Raw genomic sequence first — 20,591 nt, 5'->3', positions numbered from 1 at the left:
ACATACAACATAGGGGAAGTCAGCACAACTTGACCAAGGCAAAGTCACAGAGGCTTCCTAGACACATTCAGACACACTGAGGGACTGAGTTACTGGGGCTGAAGACTGGGGAGCACGGTCTGGGGAATGTTACGGATTGAATTGTGTCCCGCCAAAATGTGTGTCAACTTGGCTAGGCCATGATTCCCAGTATTGTGTGACTGTCCACCATTTTGTCATCTGATGTGATTTTCCTATGTGTTGTAAATCCTACCTCTATGGTGTTAATGAGGGAGGATTAGAGGCAGTTATGTTAATGAGGCAGGAATCAATCTAGAAGATTAGGTTGGATCTTGAGTTAATCTCTTTTGAGATATAAAAGAGAGAAGTGAGCGGAGAGAAGGAGGGACCTCATTACCATCAAGCAAGAAGAGCCAGGAGTGCACAACCTTTGAAGTTGGGGTCCCTGTGCTGAGAAGCTCCTAGACCAGGATAAGATTGATGACAAGGACCTTTCCCCAAGAGTCAACAGAGAAAGGCTTCCCCTGGAGCTGGCACCCTGAATTCGGACTTCTAGTCTACTAGACTATGAGAGAATAAATTTCTCTTCCTTAAAGTCATCCACTTGTGGTATTTCTGTTATAGCAGCACTAGATAACTAAGAGAAAATTTGGTACTGAGAGAGTGGGGTGCTGCTCTAACGGATACCTAAAATGTGGAAGTGGTTTTGAAACTGTGAATGGATAGAGGCTGGAAGAGTTTTAAAGTGCCTAACAGTAAAAGCCTCGATTGCCTTTAAGAGACTGTTGGTGGAATTATGGACATCAAAGACAATTCTAGTGAGGGTGCAGAAGGAAATGAGGAGAGCTGTTATACTGGGGGCAGTGCAGATGGCGAGCAGCAGCAGCAGCAGTGAGATGGCAGCAGCAGAGAACAGCAGCAGCAGAACCAGACCAGCGTAAGACAGCAACGGAGCCGACCCACAGCACCAGAGAGCTGAATGCTTTTGTGCAAGAGTCTTCCTGGTGGAGTGGGGTGCCTACAGGCACTTACTGGTGGAGCTACAGAGCTTTGGAACACTTGCTCCAGCAGGGCAGATACAGGCAGTGAGGCCTAAGCAGCTGAGAGACCAAGGAACTAGGAAGCGGAAGCTGAAGAGACAAGGAAAACAGGCAGCAGAGCTGTCTCAGCCTCAAAGGGTAGGGCCGTGACCTCTGGGGTCTCAAAGGGTGGAGCCATGGCATCTGGGTTCTCCAAAGGTGGGGTCACACCCTCCTAGGTTTCAAACAGTCAGATCTTTACCAACTCTGTTCCAGAGAATGGGGCTGCTGTTCACGAGTGTCAGCAGTATGGGGCTAGATCTGCTGCCCAAAGCTAAGGGTGTGGGGGGTGCCATGCCCAAGGGGCCCAAGAATGGGGCCTGCAAGGCTGAGGGGTTAGGGTCACCCCTCAGATGGGCTAGCAGAATGGTTTCACCCAAATGTGATGGAGCAAAGTTGCCACTTCAGTGGGCCTGGAAGGTGGAGCTGAAGCCCAGGGCTGAGGGGCCTCTATGCAGAATCCAGCGAGTGGTCAAAACCCAGAGTATGCAGGGCAGAGCCATTGCTTAAATGGTCTCAGAGAACAGGGGATTATTTTCAAGCCCTGAGAGCTAATGTAATGTGTTCTGCTGACTTGCTTCATACCTATTATCCCTTCTTTCCCTCCAATTTATTCCATTTGTAATGGAAACATCTAGCTTGTAATGTTCTCGCTATTGTACTTTGGAAGTGGGTAACTTGCATGCTAGATTTCACAGATGAAGAAGTAGTTTTGGAATCTGGACTTGGCATTGATTTAAGACTTTTGCTATGATATGATGGGGTAAATGTGTTTTGCATGTGGCAAGGACATGAATTTTGGGGGGACCAAAGGGTGGAATGTTATCATTCCATTTAGGTCATTTCGTGTAACATACTTCATGAAATAAATGTTCTAAATACGACTTTGATGAGTAGTGTTTGGGCTCTTAAAAGCTTGTGAGTAACCATCTAAGATACATCTATTAGTCCCATCTCGTCCAGGGCAAAGGAGAATGAAAAAACTGAAGATACAAGGAAAATATTAGTCCAAAGAAATAATGGACCACATGAAACACAGCCTCCACCAGCCTTAGCCCAGAAGAACTAGTTGGTGCTTGGCTATCACCACTGACCACTCTAACAGGGATTACAATAGAGGGTCCCAGACAGAGTGCGATAAAAATACAGAACAAAATTCAAATTTAGAAGACCAGACTTACTGGTCTGACAGAGACTGGAGGAACTCCTGAGACTATGGCCCCCAGACACTCTGCCAACTCAGAACTGAAGCCAGTCCAGAAGTCCACCTTTCAGCCAAAGATTAGATGGGCCTATAAAACAAACAATAACACCTGTGAGGAATGTGCTTCTTGGTTCAATCAAGTATATGAGACCAAATGGGCAATACTTGCCCAAATGCAAAGACAAGAAGGCAGGAAGTGACAGGGAATCTGGACGAATGGACATGGAGAGCCCAGGGTAGAAAGAGGGAGAACTGCTGACACATTATGGGGATTGCAACCAATATCACAAAACAATTTGCGCATAAATTTCTGAATGAGGAACTAATTTGCACTGTAAACTTTCACCTAAAGCACAATAAAAGTGAAAAAAAAGAAAACGGAAGAAAACAAATTTCTAAGTATTTTTAAAGACAAAAATTAAAAGTACGTAATATTACATAAAAATATTAAAAGACTAGGGAAAAAAAGGATAATTCCATGTCTGATAGTACTAAGTGTTGGTTTATAAACAGCTATTAACGTTATCTTTATATAGGATGTAATAACTAAGGTTTTAAATTTTAGGAACTATCTAACAAGTTCATAGTCATTTCTCACCTTAAATCTTTTTCCAGTAGCATCATAATTTTTACAACCATAATTTTTATAAACCTTAGATTTCAAGAACTTAAGTCCTATGATTTGGAGAAAGGATACTGAGGGTTCACTGTAGAAATGTAGAAAAAAGATATGAGTGGATGACTTGCCAGGTGATCATGCAGTACTCCATAATTTCCAAGTTCACTGAAGTGAATGCAATAAATGAGAGGTCTACACATTTAGAGAGCGTGTGAAAATGGTATAGCTAGCTAGATAGTATGCTTTTTAGCAGCCAATAGGGACAAAAGACAGGGGTCAATGAGATCTTGAACCAAAGTCATTTTCTCTCAGAAGTTAGAGCATTTTCAAATATGTCTCAGTCCACAACTTTTTGATTAAAAGCATTTTCCCCTTTCTTAAGAGAGCTATTTCTTGGTTAACAGAAGTTATGACTTACAAGCTTTTTCATCAGATCCTAAAATATCCATCTGATTAAAGTCCTAATTTAATTCTAAACTACTGTGCGGATATGACTGAGTTTTTAAGGAGTGAATTTTCACAATCTTATAATAAAACTTCTTAAAATTAAAAAAAAGTATACTTTGGTTTCTTAAAGAAATTGCAAAAAGGCATCTCTAACTCCCTATGTCTTCTCTAATACCTGTTTTGATAAACAATAATAAAGGAAAAAACTAGATATTAAAAGTGATGACTTGTGACTTTATAAATTTATCATTAGGCAATTTAGGTAGCAGAGGCTGGTAGTGCTTGCTTTGCACAAAAAACAAACAAAAAAACTTTCATTTTATTCTTTATCTTTTTGGGTACGTTAAAATCTCCACCTTCATTAACCGAAAGTCTAAAAACACCAGTCATATACTCAAAACATTTATCTAATTTCTTTTCTTATAAAGTTGAAAAGTAGTAATATTTGCCAAAAGTTTACTAATTTTAAGAATACAAAAACAAAATGTGGTTTAAAATTTTTAACTTTATGACTGCCCTGACAAGGAACACAACAGATAATCCCTGATAGAGCAGGAGAAAAGTGGGATGCAGACCTCAAATTCTAGTATAAAGACCAGACTTAATGGTCTGACTGAAACTGGAGGGACTCCAGAGGTCATGGCCCCTGGACTCTCTGTTAGCCCAAAACTAAAACCATTCCCAAAGCCAACTCTTGAGACAAAGATTAGACTGGACTATAAGACATAAAATGATACTGGTGAGGAGTGTGCTTCTCAGGTCAAGTAGACACATGAGACTATGTGCGCAGCTCCCGTCTGGAAGTGAGATGAGAAGGCAGAGCGGGGGACAGAAACTGGTTGAATGGGCATGAGAAATACAGGGTGGAGAAAAGGAGTGTGCTGTCACATTGTAGGGAGAAGAACTAGGGTCACATAACAATGTGTGTATAAGTTTTTGTATGAGAAACTGACTTGAACAGTAAACTTTCACTTAAAGCACAATAAAAAAGAAATTTTAATTTTATAGCTTGTGTTTATAAATTATGCATATATTTTCCTCAGGCTAAATGACAGTGCTATTTAATTTTCTTATATTAATGCAAAAAATGTTTATATTGTAAAACTTCTGAAAATTCTGTATCCATAATTTTACAAACTGATTTACGCACAATTCAAATAATAACCAACCAAAAATAAGCAAATAAAAGCTGCTCTTTTTCTCAGTTAATATTAAAAAAAAAAAATTTTTTTTTTTAATGTAACCAATCAAGATCAGTAAACTGTGACATGGTCTACATTTAAGCTTATTATCATACTCTCCCTACCAGGGAAACCCCAAGACGAATACGCATCATAAGGCCTTGAAGCCTAATCTGATAAAGGCTGGTACCCCCAACTTTTACAATGTCTAGGGTTTGCCAGGACTCCTACAGACTGAGGTGCATCGGTTAACACATTCCTGAACCAGGATTTTTATTACCAACAGTGCCTGTGAGACACAGGCAATTTCAAAGCTATGGTGAAATGCAAAACAACTTTCAATACCTGTCCTATCAAAAGGAGGATCTCTGACTTATGAAGTTTCATTTTATATTATCTGAGTTACCAGCAGGTACTTAAAAAAATCTTTTGCTGCTTGCAATATTAGGTATTTTCTGCCACAAGTTGAGGGCAACAAGCTCCCTTTCTTACCCACAGGATACAATTCCATGAAATGGGGAAAAAATAAAAACAAAATAGTAAGGCTATAAGAGATCTATGGCACCAATCCTGGGTCTGAGGTTACAGTCTTTTTAACGATGCTGTTATATATATATATATAAACCTTATGTCGGGCCACATTCAAAATAAGGAATGAATACTTTGATTTTTTTTTTTCTTTTCTTTCTGTCCTAAGGCAAAAAGAGGTAGTAACAGATTAATGACATTCTTACTCATTTAGCAATGGAAAATAGACCAAGAATTCAGGGACATCCACGACACCTTCCAAGTTGAAATCATATTTGCAGCCAAATAAAGGATAATCTCCTTTCTTCTGAAACTTCACAGTATATATTTCATTTCCAAATGATTCTGTTTCGGAAGCTTCGAGGCGTCTTCTATAAGGGTTAAACCCCACGCCCCCCAAAATAGAAAGATTAAAATTGTTATTAGCTCAGACTGCAACATAAACTTACTTTGATCAGATTACGCATGTGAAAAACTACATCATGAAATGAAAATGTATTTGATTAGCTTCTTCAGTTGAATCTGAGCTACTTTTAAGAGGCAATATAATTAAAGAGCACTAATAGTCTCACCTATAAAATCAGGCTAGAAGTAATACCAATATCCTGATAGACGGTCCAGTCTCTGTGCCTCAGTATCTGCTCTGCAGTTAGTTTACCTCTATAACCTCTACCTTGACATAACATCAATCTCCAATTTACACATGGGTAAGTTTTAGAAGTTCATCTGTAAATTTATCTTTTGAACTTAGATTTTGAATATTTGCTCAGATATATCATCAACATTTACTCAACTCTAAACACATAAGTCATTCCACCAATAACTGCACATTAATTTAATCAGGTAAATTTAATTGGTCCTAATCAGTCTAACTGGGAAAGAGTCCTGGTGGTACAGTGGTTTAGCACTGGGTTACTAACAGAAAGGTTGGTGGTTCAAATCCAACCAGTGGCTCCATGAAAGAAAACACTTGGCGATCTGCTAGTGTAAAGATTACAGGCTAAGAGACATTATGGAGTAGTTCTATTCTCTCCTGTAGTGTTGCTATGAGTTGGAATTGATTCAGCGGGCACATTACAACAACAAATACAATTGGTATAATTGAGAGAAACAAATGGTACATTAAAAAACTTCTGATGAGAAATGAGGACTATTTTCTGATAAAAATTTACTACTTTAAGGTTAACATCCCATGTTTTATAAACCTTAATTCTGATAAACATTTGCTACTAGGAAACAAATGGTGGCACTTTTTTTTTTTTTTACTATTAAGTAAGCTTAATACTAAACATTTTATAAACCATAATACATTGAAATGTACTTACATCAGCTCAAAGCTATTGGGAGTGGTACCTATAAAATAGCCTCCAGGACTGAGTCTCTCACAAGCATTCCTGAGCATTATGTCAGCCTGCTCATAGGACTCAAATGAGTAATGACAAACAAACTGACAACTGCAGATATCGAAGCACATTTCTGGATCATGGAATTTGCCAATCAAAAGTTCCTGAAATAAATTAAAATGAGTTAAGATTTTAAAGTAACCAGAATATGGATAAAAACTTTGCCATAAATTAATTTCTAGAATTTAGAGATCTTATGAAAAAAGTAGACGTAGGAGCTAACCAAAATGTTGGCAGTTCAAATGAAGCCACTCAGCAGCTCTGGTGATCTGCTTCTGTAAAGATTACAGTCCAGAAAACCCTATAGGAGCAGTTCTACTCTGTCAAATTGAGTCACTCTGAATTGAAAATCGATTCAACAGATCCTAATAACACAACAACAACAATGAGCCCTCTCAGCAATCTATCCTTTCCCTCACATTAATTCTATTTAATACGGGTGATAATGAAATCATTCTCTTACTCTGGTATAATAGAATAATTTGACTGTTCATTTTACAGTAACTCAAAAAATTAGGGATTCTGAAATCACGTTAAAAAAGCTATGAATCAAATGACATTTAAAGGAGTCGATCCTTTCACAGTTGGCTTTACTCTGAAAGCTAAAGTAAAAAACAAAGACTGGCCTTAGGTATTTTAAAAAAATGTAAAAGTGTTTTAAAGATTTCCAACTTTCTAGCAGTATATTACCACCTTTCCTTCTTACTTTCAAAACCTCAAAAGAAATGTGTATGAGTAACTATAATAGGTTAGTAAGCTAATGAGTCAGACAAAGAACATAAAGTTCAAGGTGAGACTTTCACCACCCAAGTGCCTCTGCAGTTTTTAAACTTCATAGTTGTTAAAAGATTCAGAAATAGCTGGAATGTAGGAAAAAAAAAAAACACAGATTCTGATATGTTGGTAAATTTCCCCAATAAATTATAAGATGAACGAGACATACTATAAGTTCAGTTATATTTTTCAAAATATTAGAAAATAAGTCCAAACAGAAAAGCAACAATTTCAGAAGTTTACATTATTAAAAGTAAAAAATCCCTATGGTACCCAGTCTTTTAAGAACATTTATCATAATAAAATTTCTTGTTGAAACTAAAAACACATGTCCTAAGATTTATGTCTCAAAGGACATGAAAAAAATTAGTTGATTTTTAAAACAAATCATTTACCCAAAGTAAAAACATAAAAAGCAGACAAAAAAAAAAAAAAAACTGTACCTTTGAACAATCAGCAGTTATAAATTCTGCATTAAAAATATATTCATTACCACGACAGCGGTGTTTCATGTCCTCATACCGTTGCTGGCACTGTTTGACAGAAACATCAGCGATATCTGGAGAGGGAAGAGAGTAACTGTTAACCAGGGCTTCAAACCAGATCTGTCGTGGCTGACGAAGCAAAACTGGAAGAAGGCTGAATTTTTACAATTTGAGTGATCTATAATGATAAATGGAACAGGAAAATTCATGGCATGAAGTCTTGAATGGGAGACTCGGAAGTGGTGTAGCAAGCCCTTTTAGCAGCCTGATACACGAGATTGGATTATTGGCAGGACCGAGGAGCGTAGCACACACATTCAAAGTGGTGAGGTCCACTGCCATTTTTGAGCGAGGCATCAATGTTTCTGACTGTCTCTACTCAAAATCTGATGGGTAAAAGATTTGGTTGCTATGTAACATGTACACTGCTCTTGTCTTCTAAGTGGAAGATTAACTTTCTAGCAGAGCTTTGACCTGTAATTTTCCCTATTCCTGTTCACCCAATTTTAAAAATTCAGGTCTCTTCCAGTGTCATTTCCCTAGCCATGACTGAACCGGGAAGAACTGGTTCAAAACTCTGCTGTTAACTATGCTCACAGACTGAGAAGTAACAAAATGTAAATGTAAGAATGGTGAAAATCTAGAAATTAATCTAAACTTTGGCATGAGATCCAGCCTTAGGACAAGGGAAAAGTTGTATTTCCTTCAAAATAAAAGAGAGGAAAAAGTTACTATTCCAATGAAAATGCCATATTAATTTTCAAAAGGGACTAAAGGCTTTTTCATTAGATAGTGCTAATAGAAAAGTTCTACCATGATTTTGAAATGCTTACTCAAAGTCAAAAGCGGAAAGTTTAGATACAATTTTAAATTAAAATCCCAACAATATAAACCCAATTTTGGGTATAACAAGTTTCTACCTGGGCATATTTATAATTCATGCAATATTTGTGGTTGTTGTTAGTTGCTATCTTGTCAGCTCTGACTCACGGTGACCCCATGAATAAGAGAATGGAACACTGGCTGGTCCTGCACCATCTTCGTAACCATTGGTCTGTTTGAGTTCGCTGCTGTGGTCACTGTGCCAATCCATCTCATTAAGGATTTTCTTCACCTTTGCTGGCCCTTCACCTTACCAAACATGATGTTCTTCTCCAGATATCAGTCCCTCCTAATGATGAGTCCAAAGTAAGCAAGCTGAAGTCTTGAAGAATATTCTGATTTTTACTGGCTAATTTTTAGAAGTAGATTGCCAGGATTTTCTTCCTCGTCTGTCTTATTATGGAAGCTCCACTGAAACCTGCCCACCGTGGTGACTCTGCAGGTATTTGAAATACTGGCGGCATAGCTTCCAGCTTCAGAGCAACATTCAAATCATCACAGTACAACAAACTGACAGGTGGTGGATGCAATATGTACTTTAATTAAAACACAAGCACAAAAGACTTTAAAAAAGTAAAAGCAAATTCATTGAGAATAATCGAATACTACACTTAGTCAAATTATAAATTATAGTTTTTGTAATTTAAAAAGATACAAAATCTACCAATACCCAGAATAAGAGTCTCTATCAAGGAAAAGACAAGAAAATGAAAACATCACCTTGCATTATGTGTAAATTGAGAATGAGATATAACCTAGTAAAAGAAAACTCACATTTAACTTCAGAAACAGCAACCAAAATAACGTCATAAAATATGATGAATTCAAGGTGATATTGTATTTATTAATCCAAATATACTTAATGAATTCTGTATGTTCAACCAATAAGTTTTATCACTCTCTACCACTAAAAACATCATATATATAATTTTTACTTATTGTATATTTGCTAGCTGTTTACATGAACTATTAAGGAATGTAAACTTAAAACAAAACAAACCCATTGCCATTGAACCAATTCCAACTGATGGCGAGCCCCCGTATTATAGAACTGCTCCATTGAATTTTCTTGGCTGTAATCTTTATAAAAGCAGACTGCCAGGCCTTTCTTCCATGGTGCTGCCAGGTGGATTCAAACCACCAACCTTTTGGTTAGTAGTTGAGCGCAAACCATTCATGCCACTCATGGACCGGTAAATTTTAACCTATTTTTAAAATAATACTAATAGAGTTGTTTTAATTCATGTATTTCCTCACCCCTGTACATTACGTTTCACTTTTTAATAGGCATTTTCAAATATATTTAGAAGTAAAAAGACTAGTACAATCAATTATCACATACCCATGTATCTAGCTTCAACAACCATCAAGATTTTGTCACGTAATTTCGTTTCTCCCCTCAACTTTTTGCTTTTGCTTGAATTTAGCAAACCCCAGATATCCTATCATTTACCTCAGTTTTTCTTCAGTATGTGTATCTAACAAATTAAAACTACTATTTTGAACAGAACACAGTATCATTATCATGTCCAACAAAACACCACCTATTATTTAAAAAAAAAAAAAAACCACCTATTATTTGGGTGACCATAAATACTGGTCTGCCCAGCACACCTGTTATCTCAGAGTTCTGTCTGCCCAGCATAGTCCTGCAACACACATGGTATCTAAGAGTTCCATCTGGTATGGTTTTTATCCCAGAAAAAAATATCCCAGTTTGGACAAAAAAAGGCAAAAAACATTGTTATACGGTCATTGTCTTTAATACCGAGTCCATGTTTAATTTTCCCCAATTATCTAAACTCCAACTTTCTTGCAGTGTTTATGTTTGAGTAATGACACAAAAAAAGGTTCACAGGTTGCATCTGGTTGATAATCTCTTAAGTCAACATTCATATGCTGAGGAAATGAGGTCATTTGTCCCGCAGAATTGCCTACATTTTAGATTTGGCTGATTGTATCCAGTGGAGTTGGGATATCCCTCGAGGCCTTATATTTTCTGTCGTTAGACCTAAGAGCTTGTTTAGACTGAAGTTCAATTATTTAAGCTAGTGATTTAAATGCAGTCTGTGTACCCTTGAGGATTTCTGAGGCCCTTTCAGGGGGTCTCCAAGATCAGAACTATTTTCTTAATAAGACAAAACTATTCTCATAAAATACGTTATTTGCCTTTTTCCCTGTGTTGAGCAAATTTGCTGCAAAAGACCTCTTTAAAGTGGTCTTTAAAGCAAAGATGTCACTTTAGGGACTAAGGTACGCCTGAGCCAAGCCATGGTGTTTTCAGTCTCCTCATATGCACATGAAAGTTAGACAATAAATATGAAACACTGAAGGAGAATTGATGCCTCTGAATAATGATGTTGGCGAAGAATATTGAATACACCACGGACTGCCAGAAGAACAAACAAATCTGTCTTAAAAGACGTACACACAGAACGCTCCTTAGAAATGAGGATGGCAAGACTTCGTCTCACATACTTTGGATATGTTATCAGGTGGGACCAGTACCGGATGAGAAAGACATCATGCTTGGTAAAGTAGACCGTCAGTGAAAAAGAGGAAGACCCTCAATGAGATGGATCTGTGTTTTATTCTTTTGCACACAGGGTCGCTGAGTCAGAACTGACTCAACAGCACCTAACAACAACAACTATGTTGAGATTTGCATGGATGATACAAAAGCGATGGTAGATAAAATTGCTAGCACCTTGGCAATGAGTACAAGGTAGTACTGAAGCTGCTGTCAAGGCTTCCCACACTCCACCGCAGTCCCCTCCCTTCACAGCCTGCCAAAAGTCATGGTTTTTAATTGTGGCTTGGCCCAACTACACCACAGCCCTAACTGCGTTTTGAATTTGGCACCAGGATCCCATGCATGTGAGAACCAGGAGTTTGGCGTATGCACAGGACCTGAAGGGCCGTGGCCCTGAACTTGACCCGACTTGAACTTCACCAGAGAGGAAGATGTTCTCTGGCACACAGCTGCACCCAAGGCCATTTGCAGAGTGAAATGTCCCTTCCTTTGCAACATGGCTCATCACCTGAATCTCCAAATACGGACATGTGAGGAATCGGGGTGTCAGATTTGGGGCACCAATCCCTGCCCCTTGGGGACTGGAGGGCATAAAAGGTCCAAGCTCCCCCGGGGCGGGGAGCATGTGGTCTTTCAGCTACTAGGCCCCACGTCGCTCCTTGTTTGCATAAATAATAAGCTTCCACTTTCTGCTTCCCTCGCAACTGGTGGTGTAGCGTCCGTCTTATTTCAATCCACTAGGACAGGAGAAGAGCCTATGTTTGGTTACAGTGCAACCAAACTGTACTAGTAATACTTCATGTATTCTTCATCACCATACATTAGCAGAAAAAAAAAACCGCGAGTTTTACTAAACAATGCTCTTGATAATTCAGCAAAAATAAAAAACTAATTGTACTGACTCTTGAATACATGTCTTTTTAACATCCTACATGGAGCCCTGGTGGCACAGTGGTTAAGAGCTGCAGCTGCTAACAAAAAGGTCAGCAGTTTGAATCCACCAGCTGCTCCCTGGAAACCCTATGCGGCAGTTCTACTGTCTTATAGGGTTGTTACGAGTTGGAATCAACTTAATGGCAGTGGGTTTGGTTTTTTGTTGTTGTTGTTGGCACGTGATGAAATAGGAAGTTACAAAACACTTCTGTATACCAGTTTGATGGCTGTCTTGAAGAAAAGCACTGCTGAGATTGTGTGAGTTGTGAGCCATCCTGGCCACTTTTTTCAGAGAAAATTATAACTTTAAAGAACCACCAACAGACCACTATGGTTATTTAGATTTGGATACCTAGCAGAAGTTTTCTTGAAAAATAAACAAGGTCGGCTTGCCACTTAAAGGAAAACAATGGATACTACTTGTTGCCAATGACAAAATCCAAGCTTTCAAGTAGAAATTAGAATTTTTGAAAAACTTGTATCCACCATCACAAGCATTTTCCCAGCACTTATAGTTTTATGACAGGTAAAAAAGCAAATGTGATTTCTTGATGTCAACATTTGGAGGATCTGCATAACTTCAGTAATTAAATATTTTCCAAATATTACAAAACCATGTGGGGCAAAAAGGTTCACTCAAAGTACAAGACAGAACAGTGGATTTTAACGTAACAGAGGAAGAAAAGTTCACAGGCAGGATTTCAGATTCCACAATACAATTAATGTTTAAAGAACTTCCACTTGTTGAGTTTGATGTAGTATCAAACATGAATATCCAATTATTTGAAAAGGCTGTTAAAATATTTCTTCATTTTAGAACTACTCATCAACCAAAATAATGTATAACACATTGAATATAGAGACAGATATGAGAATTCGGTTGTTTCCTATTAATCCAGACACTAAAGAGATTTGCAAGAATGTAAAACAATGCCAGTCTTCTCACTAAATTTTATTTTTTAATGAATTAAGAAATATTTTAAAAATTCTTAGTTACAATAAATATCAACAGATTTAAGCCAAGTACACAAAAGCTCTTTGGGATCCTTATTAATTTTCAAGAGTACACATGGGACCTAAAACCAAACAGTTTGAGAACTGCTCAGTTAAGCACTGCCTTGTAGGTGATGCTGGGTACTTCCTATTATTGATCACATCAGAAAAAGCACCATACCTGGCTGTCCCACTTTCAGTGTGAAGGCTGATCAGTAGGTTCAGATGATTCATTCATTAAGTTACTATCAATCTTTCCCCTAACAGCTTTAGCACCTTTTTATGACTGTTGGCTAGATCTATTATTTCATCAAGTGCTGGAAAACGGTGATTTTTATCATTCCTCCTGTATTTATTACCTATAATTTTTAAAAAAAGAAGAAACTTTCCTTATCAACTACTTGGTTGACTTGAAATATTGTTTGAAATAACTGCTTGATTTCGCCTCCCTAATTTATGAAATCCAGAACAGTAAGTTTCCTAGCAATCAACAACAGTGAGCAATGAGGTTTTATTCCTTTATTTGATGTTTCAATCCACTGCAATCATTATTCCATTTGATGTTCAAATTGTTCTATCTTTGGCCAGTGGAAGCATTTACAGGTTTGCCCTTTAGACAGGATTCCAACCGTTTTTGATAGCTTCCTTCCTTGAGAAAGGATGGGTTATCCCAGGCTCCTTACCCATATTATATACCCATCAGGAATGTCTGAGAACTCATTTTTAAAAATACTTATCTTGTGCACAGTCTCCATCTATCTTGCCAAAAGTGTCATATTGAAAATGAGATCTTTCACCCGGCTGACCACAAATCATTCTTTCCCACATCATTTATTTCTCTTACCAGTACAAACTAACTTGTTAATTCTTCCCTTTTTCCACTTGAGCAAATCTCCACCTTTACCACATCCCAGGTCCAAAACAGTGATATCGCGTTTTTTTTTCTGTCGCACCTTTTCTAAAAATTCCCCTATAAAACAGAAATTAGTCATAATTATCTCTTCTTCATTTCACCAAAGCGTAAACTGTTACCTCTCATGACCTACTAATCTCTGCCTGACACGTAATATAAACTATTACACATTCCTTTATAAAGCTAATACATAACAATTGGTAAACATTTCAAAATACAACTAAAAGTTAATTAACTTGATCTCCTAGCATTAGAGATTAGTCTCTGTGTGTGGCACTTTTGAAAGTTAAGCCAGCTTTTTGAAGGTTACTTTCAGAATTCAATTCAACATTAAATACCAGACATTTTTAATCTTTAAAAATTAGTAAATTATCATCAAAGCTAGGAGAACCAGTAAAAACCAACTGCTGCTGAGTGGATTTCAACTCATGACAACCCCATGTGTTTCAGAGCAGTTTTCATTGGCTGATTTTTCAGAAGTAGATCACCAGTTTTTTCTTACAAGGAGCCTCTGGGTGAAATTGACTCTCCAATCTTTCCATTAGCAGCTAAGCACATTAACGGTTTGCATCACCAATGAACTTTAAAGGCCTAGACGTAAAATTTTACTGACTTAACGTAACCTGAATATTTAATCCAACATGACTATGCCACTGCTCCAAAACTATTAGAATGAAATGGAATTAAGGTGGTGCAGTGGTTAAAGCTGCTAACTGAAAGGTTGGTGGTTTGAACCAGCCGCTCTGCAGGAGAAAAATATGGTAGTCTGCTTCTGTAAAGATTCACAGCCTTGGAAACCATATGGGGCAGTTCTATAGGGTCACTATGAGTCGGAACTGACTCAACAGCAATGAATTTGTTTCAGAGTTTTGGGGATGCTATTAAGTAGTCATTCTAAGTATTATTACAATTAAATACTCCTTAATATCTTATGTACTCAACCAAAAGTTGGCTCCAACTTTACTAAATCAAGGTTTGATAACTATATGCACAGGGATTAAAGACTAGGAGCTTGGCATGTGGTTAACCATTTTGGGAGAAAAAAAATGACACATTATTTAAAGTAAAAATTTCTAATTCTAAACCAAAAACTAAAAAACAATCGTACCAATGAGGACACTTTTCATCCAATTATTAAAGTTTCTTAGGTAAAAAATACGGCTTTGGCTACGCTTCTCCAAACCAACTTCCTGAAGTTCATTGTAGTGGGCAGCCACTACTGAGCTATGTCCTTCTTCAAAGTTCTGGAAATAAGAGAATGGAACAAAAGGATCAGAAAATGGTAAAAATAGGCCCAGAAGAACATCTAGGCCTATATAAGGATAAAATACTACGGGAATAGGTAAAATTCACTAAGTAATGGCATTAACCACAGAAATCCTGCTAACTACGATCAGAAGTTGTTTTCCTGTTTCCTAGTTTTAAAAATATCTCTAGGTTTAATATTTTCATCTTGATCTTTCATCTGTATTAACTTCAGTGTCAATGTCTTAATGAAACCAATACTCTTCCAGAGTTCTAATTTATTCAATTCAGTAAATGACAATCAATGGATGGACTTCCTATAAGGGAATAAAATAGGAATAATCATAACTATAATTATTTTTAATAAAATTGTTGTCAGGATTGAGATAATATATGTAAACAAATTAGAACTTAATAGGCTATGCTCAATGTCAATATTTTTTATTAGTATTATTTGCTATTAATCTAATACAAGAGTTTTCAGCCTGTTCTCCCTGAGGCCCTGGGTATTCTATAAAAATGCCATGGTAGGAAAAGAGCTTCAGCTCCCTCTCACGCCCCTTTTCAACCAAAGTGCCTCAATCTTTTACCTATCCTACACATCAGGTTTGAGTATAAGGTTTTCACTTGAAAACAAGAGTTCTGCAGCTAGCAAAAGTTTGAAAATGACACAAGTTTCCCTGCTACAGGGATTCACACTTCATCAATGGCAAATGTGTGGCCTATCCGCTACTTTCCTCTTCAGGGTTAATAACAGAATTTTACTCATTCATCAAAGTACTCTTTTTTTCCAATTATGGATTCTGCCTCAGGTTCCTTTGCAATATGGTATTCCTAGATGTAAATTACTTGCTTATCCCTTGCTCTATAACAACCCTTCTAAATATCAAGCTTTTGCAACCACTTAGCTAAAACTGAAGGCAGAATACATTAACCAAAGTTAGAAACAATGTATTTCTTTAGGCAATTATATTAATAAAAGAATGCAAAGCTGGGGGTGATTTTGAAATTCATCACTTTAAGTGATGATCTCAACCAATTCAGACACAAAAAGAGATGAACATCTAACAAAAAAGGTAAAAGCGTGAATCATCTATACTCTATATGGTTGTTTTTTTTAAAACACTACAAAAAAACAAACCAAAAACTGACTTTCAAGTTTCTAGTCCAACAAACATCCTGCAATAACATAAAATTAACTCATTAACAGGGGAAGTTTCGCCTTAACAAAAACAATTATAAGAGTTAAAAGTCTGCTGTGCCTTAAGACCGCATCCTATTAAGAACACTTTTAACTTACTAAGATTATGTAAAAAAAAAAAAATTATTCCACAGATGTCTCACATTTCAATTTCATATATTACATTATGAATAAAAGAAAATACATTCAACATACTCTCTGTTTTTCAGACACATCCTCAAGTTCTCTTTTTCTCTTTCGCTGAGAGCCATCTCCGGTGGAAGATCCATTTGCTGGAACATCATCAGCTTCTATTTTCCTTTTCTTTGAAATGCTATCATCATCTCCAGAGCCCTTCTCCTCTGGGAAAATTTCAGCATCAAGTTTTCTTTTTCTGAATGAAGTGTCTTCCCCACAACGAGAACTTTCCTTTATAAGATCATCTTCAACCTCTATTTTTCTCTTTTTCGGTGTGCCTACTCGCTCACAGGTAGGAGCCTCTTGAGAAGGCCCAGTCCCAGAAGCTGTTGTGTCTTCATTAATACTGAATGAAGACACCGTTTCAGAATTTACTGATGGTTTTCCCTCTTCAAAAGAGATCTTTTCATATTCCTCTGCTTTTGCAGAATTTTCCATTTTTGATTACTTGGATTGATGGTAGAAGTTCATAAACCAACACTGGAATGGCAAAAAATTGATATTATTTTGTAAACAATAATGCTAAGACTTTAAAATGATTTTAACTAGAAGCTAGTCATTTAATTTCAGTGATCAACTAAGAGTTTTAAAAAGTCACACAGTGGCAAGAACACTGAAAAAAGGTTATATATGTGACGTATGAATTTCTGAATATACTAGAGAGCTAGTACTAATTATAATACCCGAACATACCTATAACCTCATCCATAAAAGTCACTATTGATACTAAAGCCAGCAAAGGATATTTTTGGTTAGTTTCATTTCTATTCTGACCCTTAAATTACTCTACAGCCTCTGTACCAAAATTGTGTGCTGAGGTGCCCTGGGGCACTACAACAAACTCATTCGGCACAGCATTTTGTTACTTGACTTCTGGCAGAGATCACAGAAACTACTAGTTTCAGGTAGATCACAGTTTCAACTGTGTAGACTGTACTATATTCCTTTTAATGACATTATAACTTTGTGAAGCTGGGATTTTGGGGCTACTACAAGAAAATCAATGTGAAACAGGAAATGAGGGTGGCATGGTATCTGTCATGGACTGAATCATGTCCCCCCAAAACTGTGTGTATCAATTCGGCTGGGCCATGATTCCCATTATCCTGTGGTTGTCCTCCATTTTGTGACTGTAATTTCATGTTAAAGAGGATTAGGGTGGGATTGTAACACCCTTACCAGGTCACATCCCTGAGCCAACATAAAGGGAGTTTCCCTGGGGTGTGGCCTGCACCACCTCTTATCTCTCAAGAGATAAAAGGAAAGGGAAGCTAGCAGAGATGGGGGACCTCATACCACCAAGAAAGAAGCACTGGGAGCAGGGCGTGTTCTTTAGACCCGGGGTTCCTGCACAGAGAAGCCCCTAGTCCAGGGGAAGATTGACGGGAAAGATCTTCCTCCAGAGAAAGCCTTCCCCTCGAGCCAACGCCCCAGATTTGGACTTTTAGCCTACTTTATTGTGAAGAAATAAATTTCTCTTTGTTAGAGCCATTCACTTCTGGTATTTCTGTTACAGCAGCACTAGATAGTCAAGACAGAATTTGGTACCAGGAGAGTGGGGTGCTGCTCTAACAGATACCTAAAACGTGGAAGCGGTTTTGAAACTGAATGGATAGAAGACCTGGAAGTGAGAACTGTTAACACTGGAAAAGGCACAGATGGTGAGAAACGGCAGCAGAGGACCAGCAGCAGCATCGAACAGGCAGCAGCAGACCCAGGAGACAAGCGCCAGTGCTGGAGCTGACCCATGGAGCAAGTCAGCGGAGTGCCTGTGAGCGGGAGGCTTCCTGGTGGAGCTACAGAGCATTGGTACGCTTGCCCCAGCAGGGCAGATACGGGTGTGGCACCCGAGGGCTGAAAGGCCACAGGAAGCAGAAGCTGAGGAGACAAGGAACACAAGTAGCCCAGCTGCCTCAGTCTCAAAAGGTATGGCCATGACCTCAGTGGTTTCAAAGGGTGGAGCTATGGCCTCTGATGTTTCTAAGGGTGGATTTGCCACGCAGATGAACTAGGAGAATGGTGGGCCTGAAGCCGAGGGAGCAGAGTTGCTGTCCCAGTGGGCCTGGAAGGTGGAGCTGAGGGGCCTCCACTCAGAATCTGGAGAGTGTGGCCAATACCTAGAGCCTGGAAGGCAGGGCTATTGTGTAAATGGTCTCGGAGTACAGAGGATTATTTTCAAGCCTTGAAGGCTACTGTAATATGTTCTGCTGACTTGCTTGGTGCCTGTTATGCCTTCTTTTCCTTCAGTTTCTCCAATTTATAATGGAAATGTCTAGCTTGTGCCTATTCTGACACTGTACTTTGAAAGTAGATAACTTGTAGTCTAGATTTCACAGATGAATAGGAATTTTTGGATTTTGGACTTGGAGTTAAGACTTTTACTATGATATGATGGGATGAATATGTTTTACACGTTGCAAAGATGTGATTTGGGGGGGCAAAGGGTGGAATGTTATGGATTGAATTGTGTCCCCCCCCAAAAATGTGTATATCAATTTGGGTGGGCCATGATTCCCAGTATTCTGCGGTTGTCCTCCATTTTGTGGTGGTAAGTTTGTTAAAGAGGATTAGGGTGGGATGGTAACCCTTACCAGGTCACATCCCTGAGCAATGGTAATGGGAGTTTCCCTGGGGTGTGACCTGTACCACCTTTTATCTCTCAGGAGATAAAAGGAAAGAGAAGCTAGCAGAGAGGGGGGACCTCATATCACCAAGAAAGAAGTACTGGAAGCACAGCAGGTCCTTTAGACCCGGGGTTCCTGCACAGAGAAGCTCCTAGTCTGGGGGAAGATTGAAAAGAAAGACCTTTCTCCAGAGAGAGAAAGCCTTCCCCTGGATCTGACTCCCCGAATTTGGACTTTTAGCCTACTTTACTGTGAGGAAATAAATTTCTCTTTGTCAAAACCATCCACTTGTGGTATTTCTGTTATAACAGCACTAGCTAACGAAGACAGTTATCTAACTTAATTTCAAGGTTTGAGCAGTTGTGCAGTGCCCAGCAGGTGCACACATTCCCTTAGTAAGCAGTTGCGGCTATTAAAAACTAAATACAAATATTATTTATTTCAACTTATATGTATTTGTTTAAAAACAAAAAGTGGCAAAGTCATTAGGACATAAATACTTACCAAAGTCTTTGGACTGAACTACTTAATAAGTGAAACTGTTAGGTATTTCTTTTGGCCTAAAAAAACAGAGATACTAAGAGCATCACAAACAGAAAAAGTTTGGGAACTTATAGCAAAGACTTCTGAGAACCCTATTTCATAATGGGCATCCAAATCAGGTAGAAAGTGAAGTAAATGGAATTATTTTTGGACAGGAAGTTTCAAGATTCAGCTCTGCAGCTTAATGATCATTAAGTTTCTTTCAAATTTTCCTTGTGTAATATGTGAAAACCCCTTGCTGAGGAGTCGATTCCAATACACAGTGACCCTATAAGACACAATAGAACTGCCCCATAGAGTTTCCAAGGAGCGCCTGGTGGATTCGAACTGCCAACTCTTTGGTTAGCAGCCATAGCACTTAACCACTATGCCGCCAGCGTTTCCAACCTTAGTCCTTAGTCATCTAGTGCTACCATAATAGAAATACCACAAGTTGATGGCTTTAACAAAGAGAAATTTATTTTCTCACAATCTAGTAGGTTACAAGTCCAAATTCGGGGCATCAGCTCCAGGGGAAGGCTTTTTCTCTCTGTCAGCTCTGGGAAGATCAGGTGCAGGGATCCCGTGTCCAAAGGACGTGCTCTGCTCCCTGTGCTGCTCTCTTGGTGGTATGAGGTCCCCAACTCTTTGCTTGCTTCCCTTTCATCTCTTGAGAGATAAAAGGTGTTGCAGGCCACAACCCAGGGAAACTCCTTTTACCATTGGTCAGGGAGGTGACCTGAGTAAGGGTGGTGTTACAATCCCACTCTAATCCTCTCAACATAAAATTACAATCACAAAATGGATGACAACCACACAATACTGGGAATCACGGCCTAACCAAGTTG

General features: G+C 38.3%; 1 protein-coding gene across 5 annotated transcripts in view; it reads right to left on the bottom strand.

Annotated features, from left to right (window-relative positions):
• Positions 1–20,591, bottom strand: part of RNMT (RNA guanine-7 methyltransferase) — a 50,418-nt gene that overhangs the window by 25,961 nt on the left and 3,866 nt on the right. For all 5 annotated transcript variants that reach the window (XM_010586874.3, XM_023544011.2, XM_010586876.3 and 2 more), the window contains exons 2-7: positions 16,616–17,077; positions 15,083–15,218; positions 13,906–14,031; positions 7,679–7,794; positions 6,384–6,565; positions 5,265–5,429 (exon numbers count right to left, since the gene is read on the bottom strand). In XM_010586874.3, coding sequence (XP_010585176.1) covers positions 5,265–5,429; positions 6,384–6,565; positions 7,679–7,794; positions 13,906–14,031; positions 15,083–15,218; positions 16,616–17,035 — 1,145 coding nt within the window. In that variant the 5' untranslated portion in view covers positions 17,036–17,077. The remainder of the gene's footprint in view (positions 1–5,264; positions 5,430–6,383; positions 6,566–7,678; positions 7,795–13,905; positions 14,032–15,082; positions 15,219–16,615; positions 17,078–20,591) is intronic.

Source organism: Loxodonta africana, chromosome 11 (assembly GCF_030014295.1).
Source record: "Loxodonta africana isolate mLoxAfr1 chromosome 11, mLoxAfr1.hap2, whole genome shotgun sequence".
Classification (NCBI taxonomy): Eukaryota; Metazoa; Chordata; class Mammalia; order Proboscidea; family Elephantidae; genus Loxodonta; species Loxodonta africana.
The sequence above is the reverse complement of the archived record's forward strand: the minus strand, read 5'-3'. Positions and strand labels throughout refer to the sequence as shown.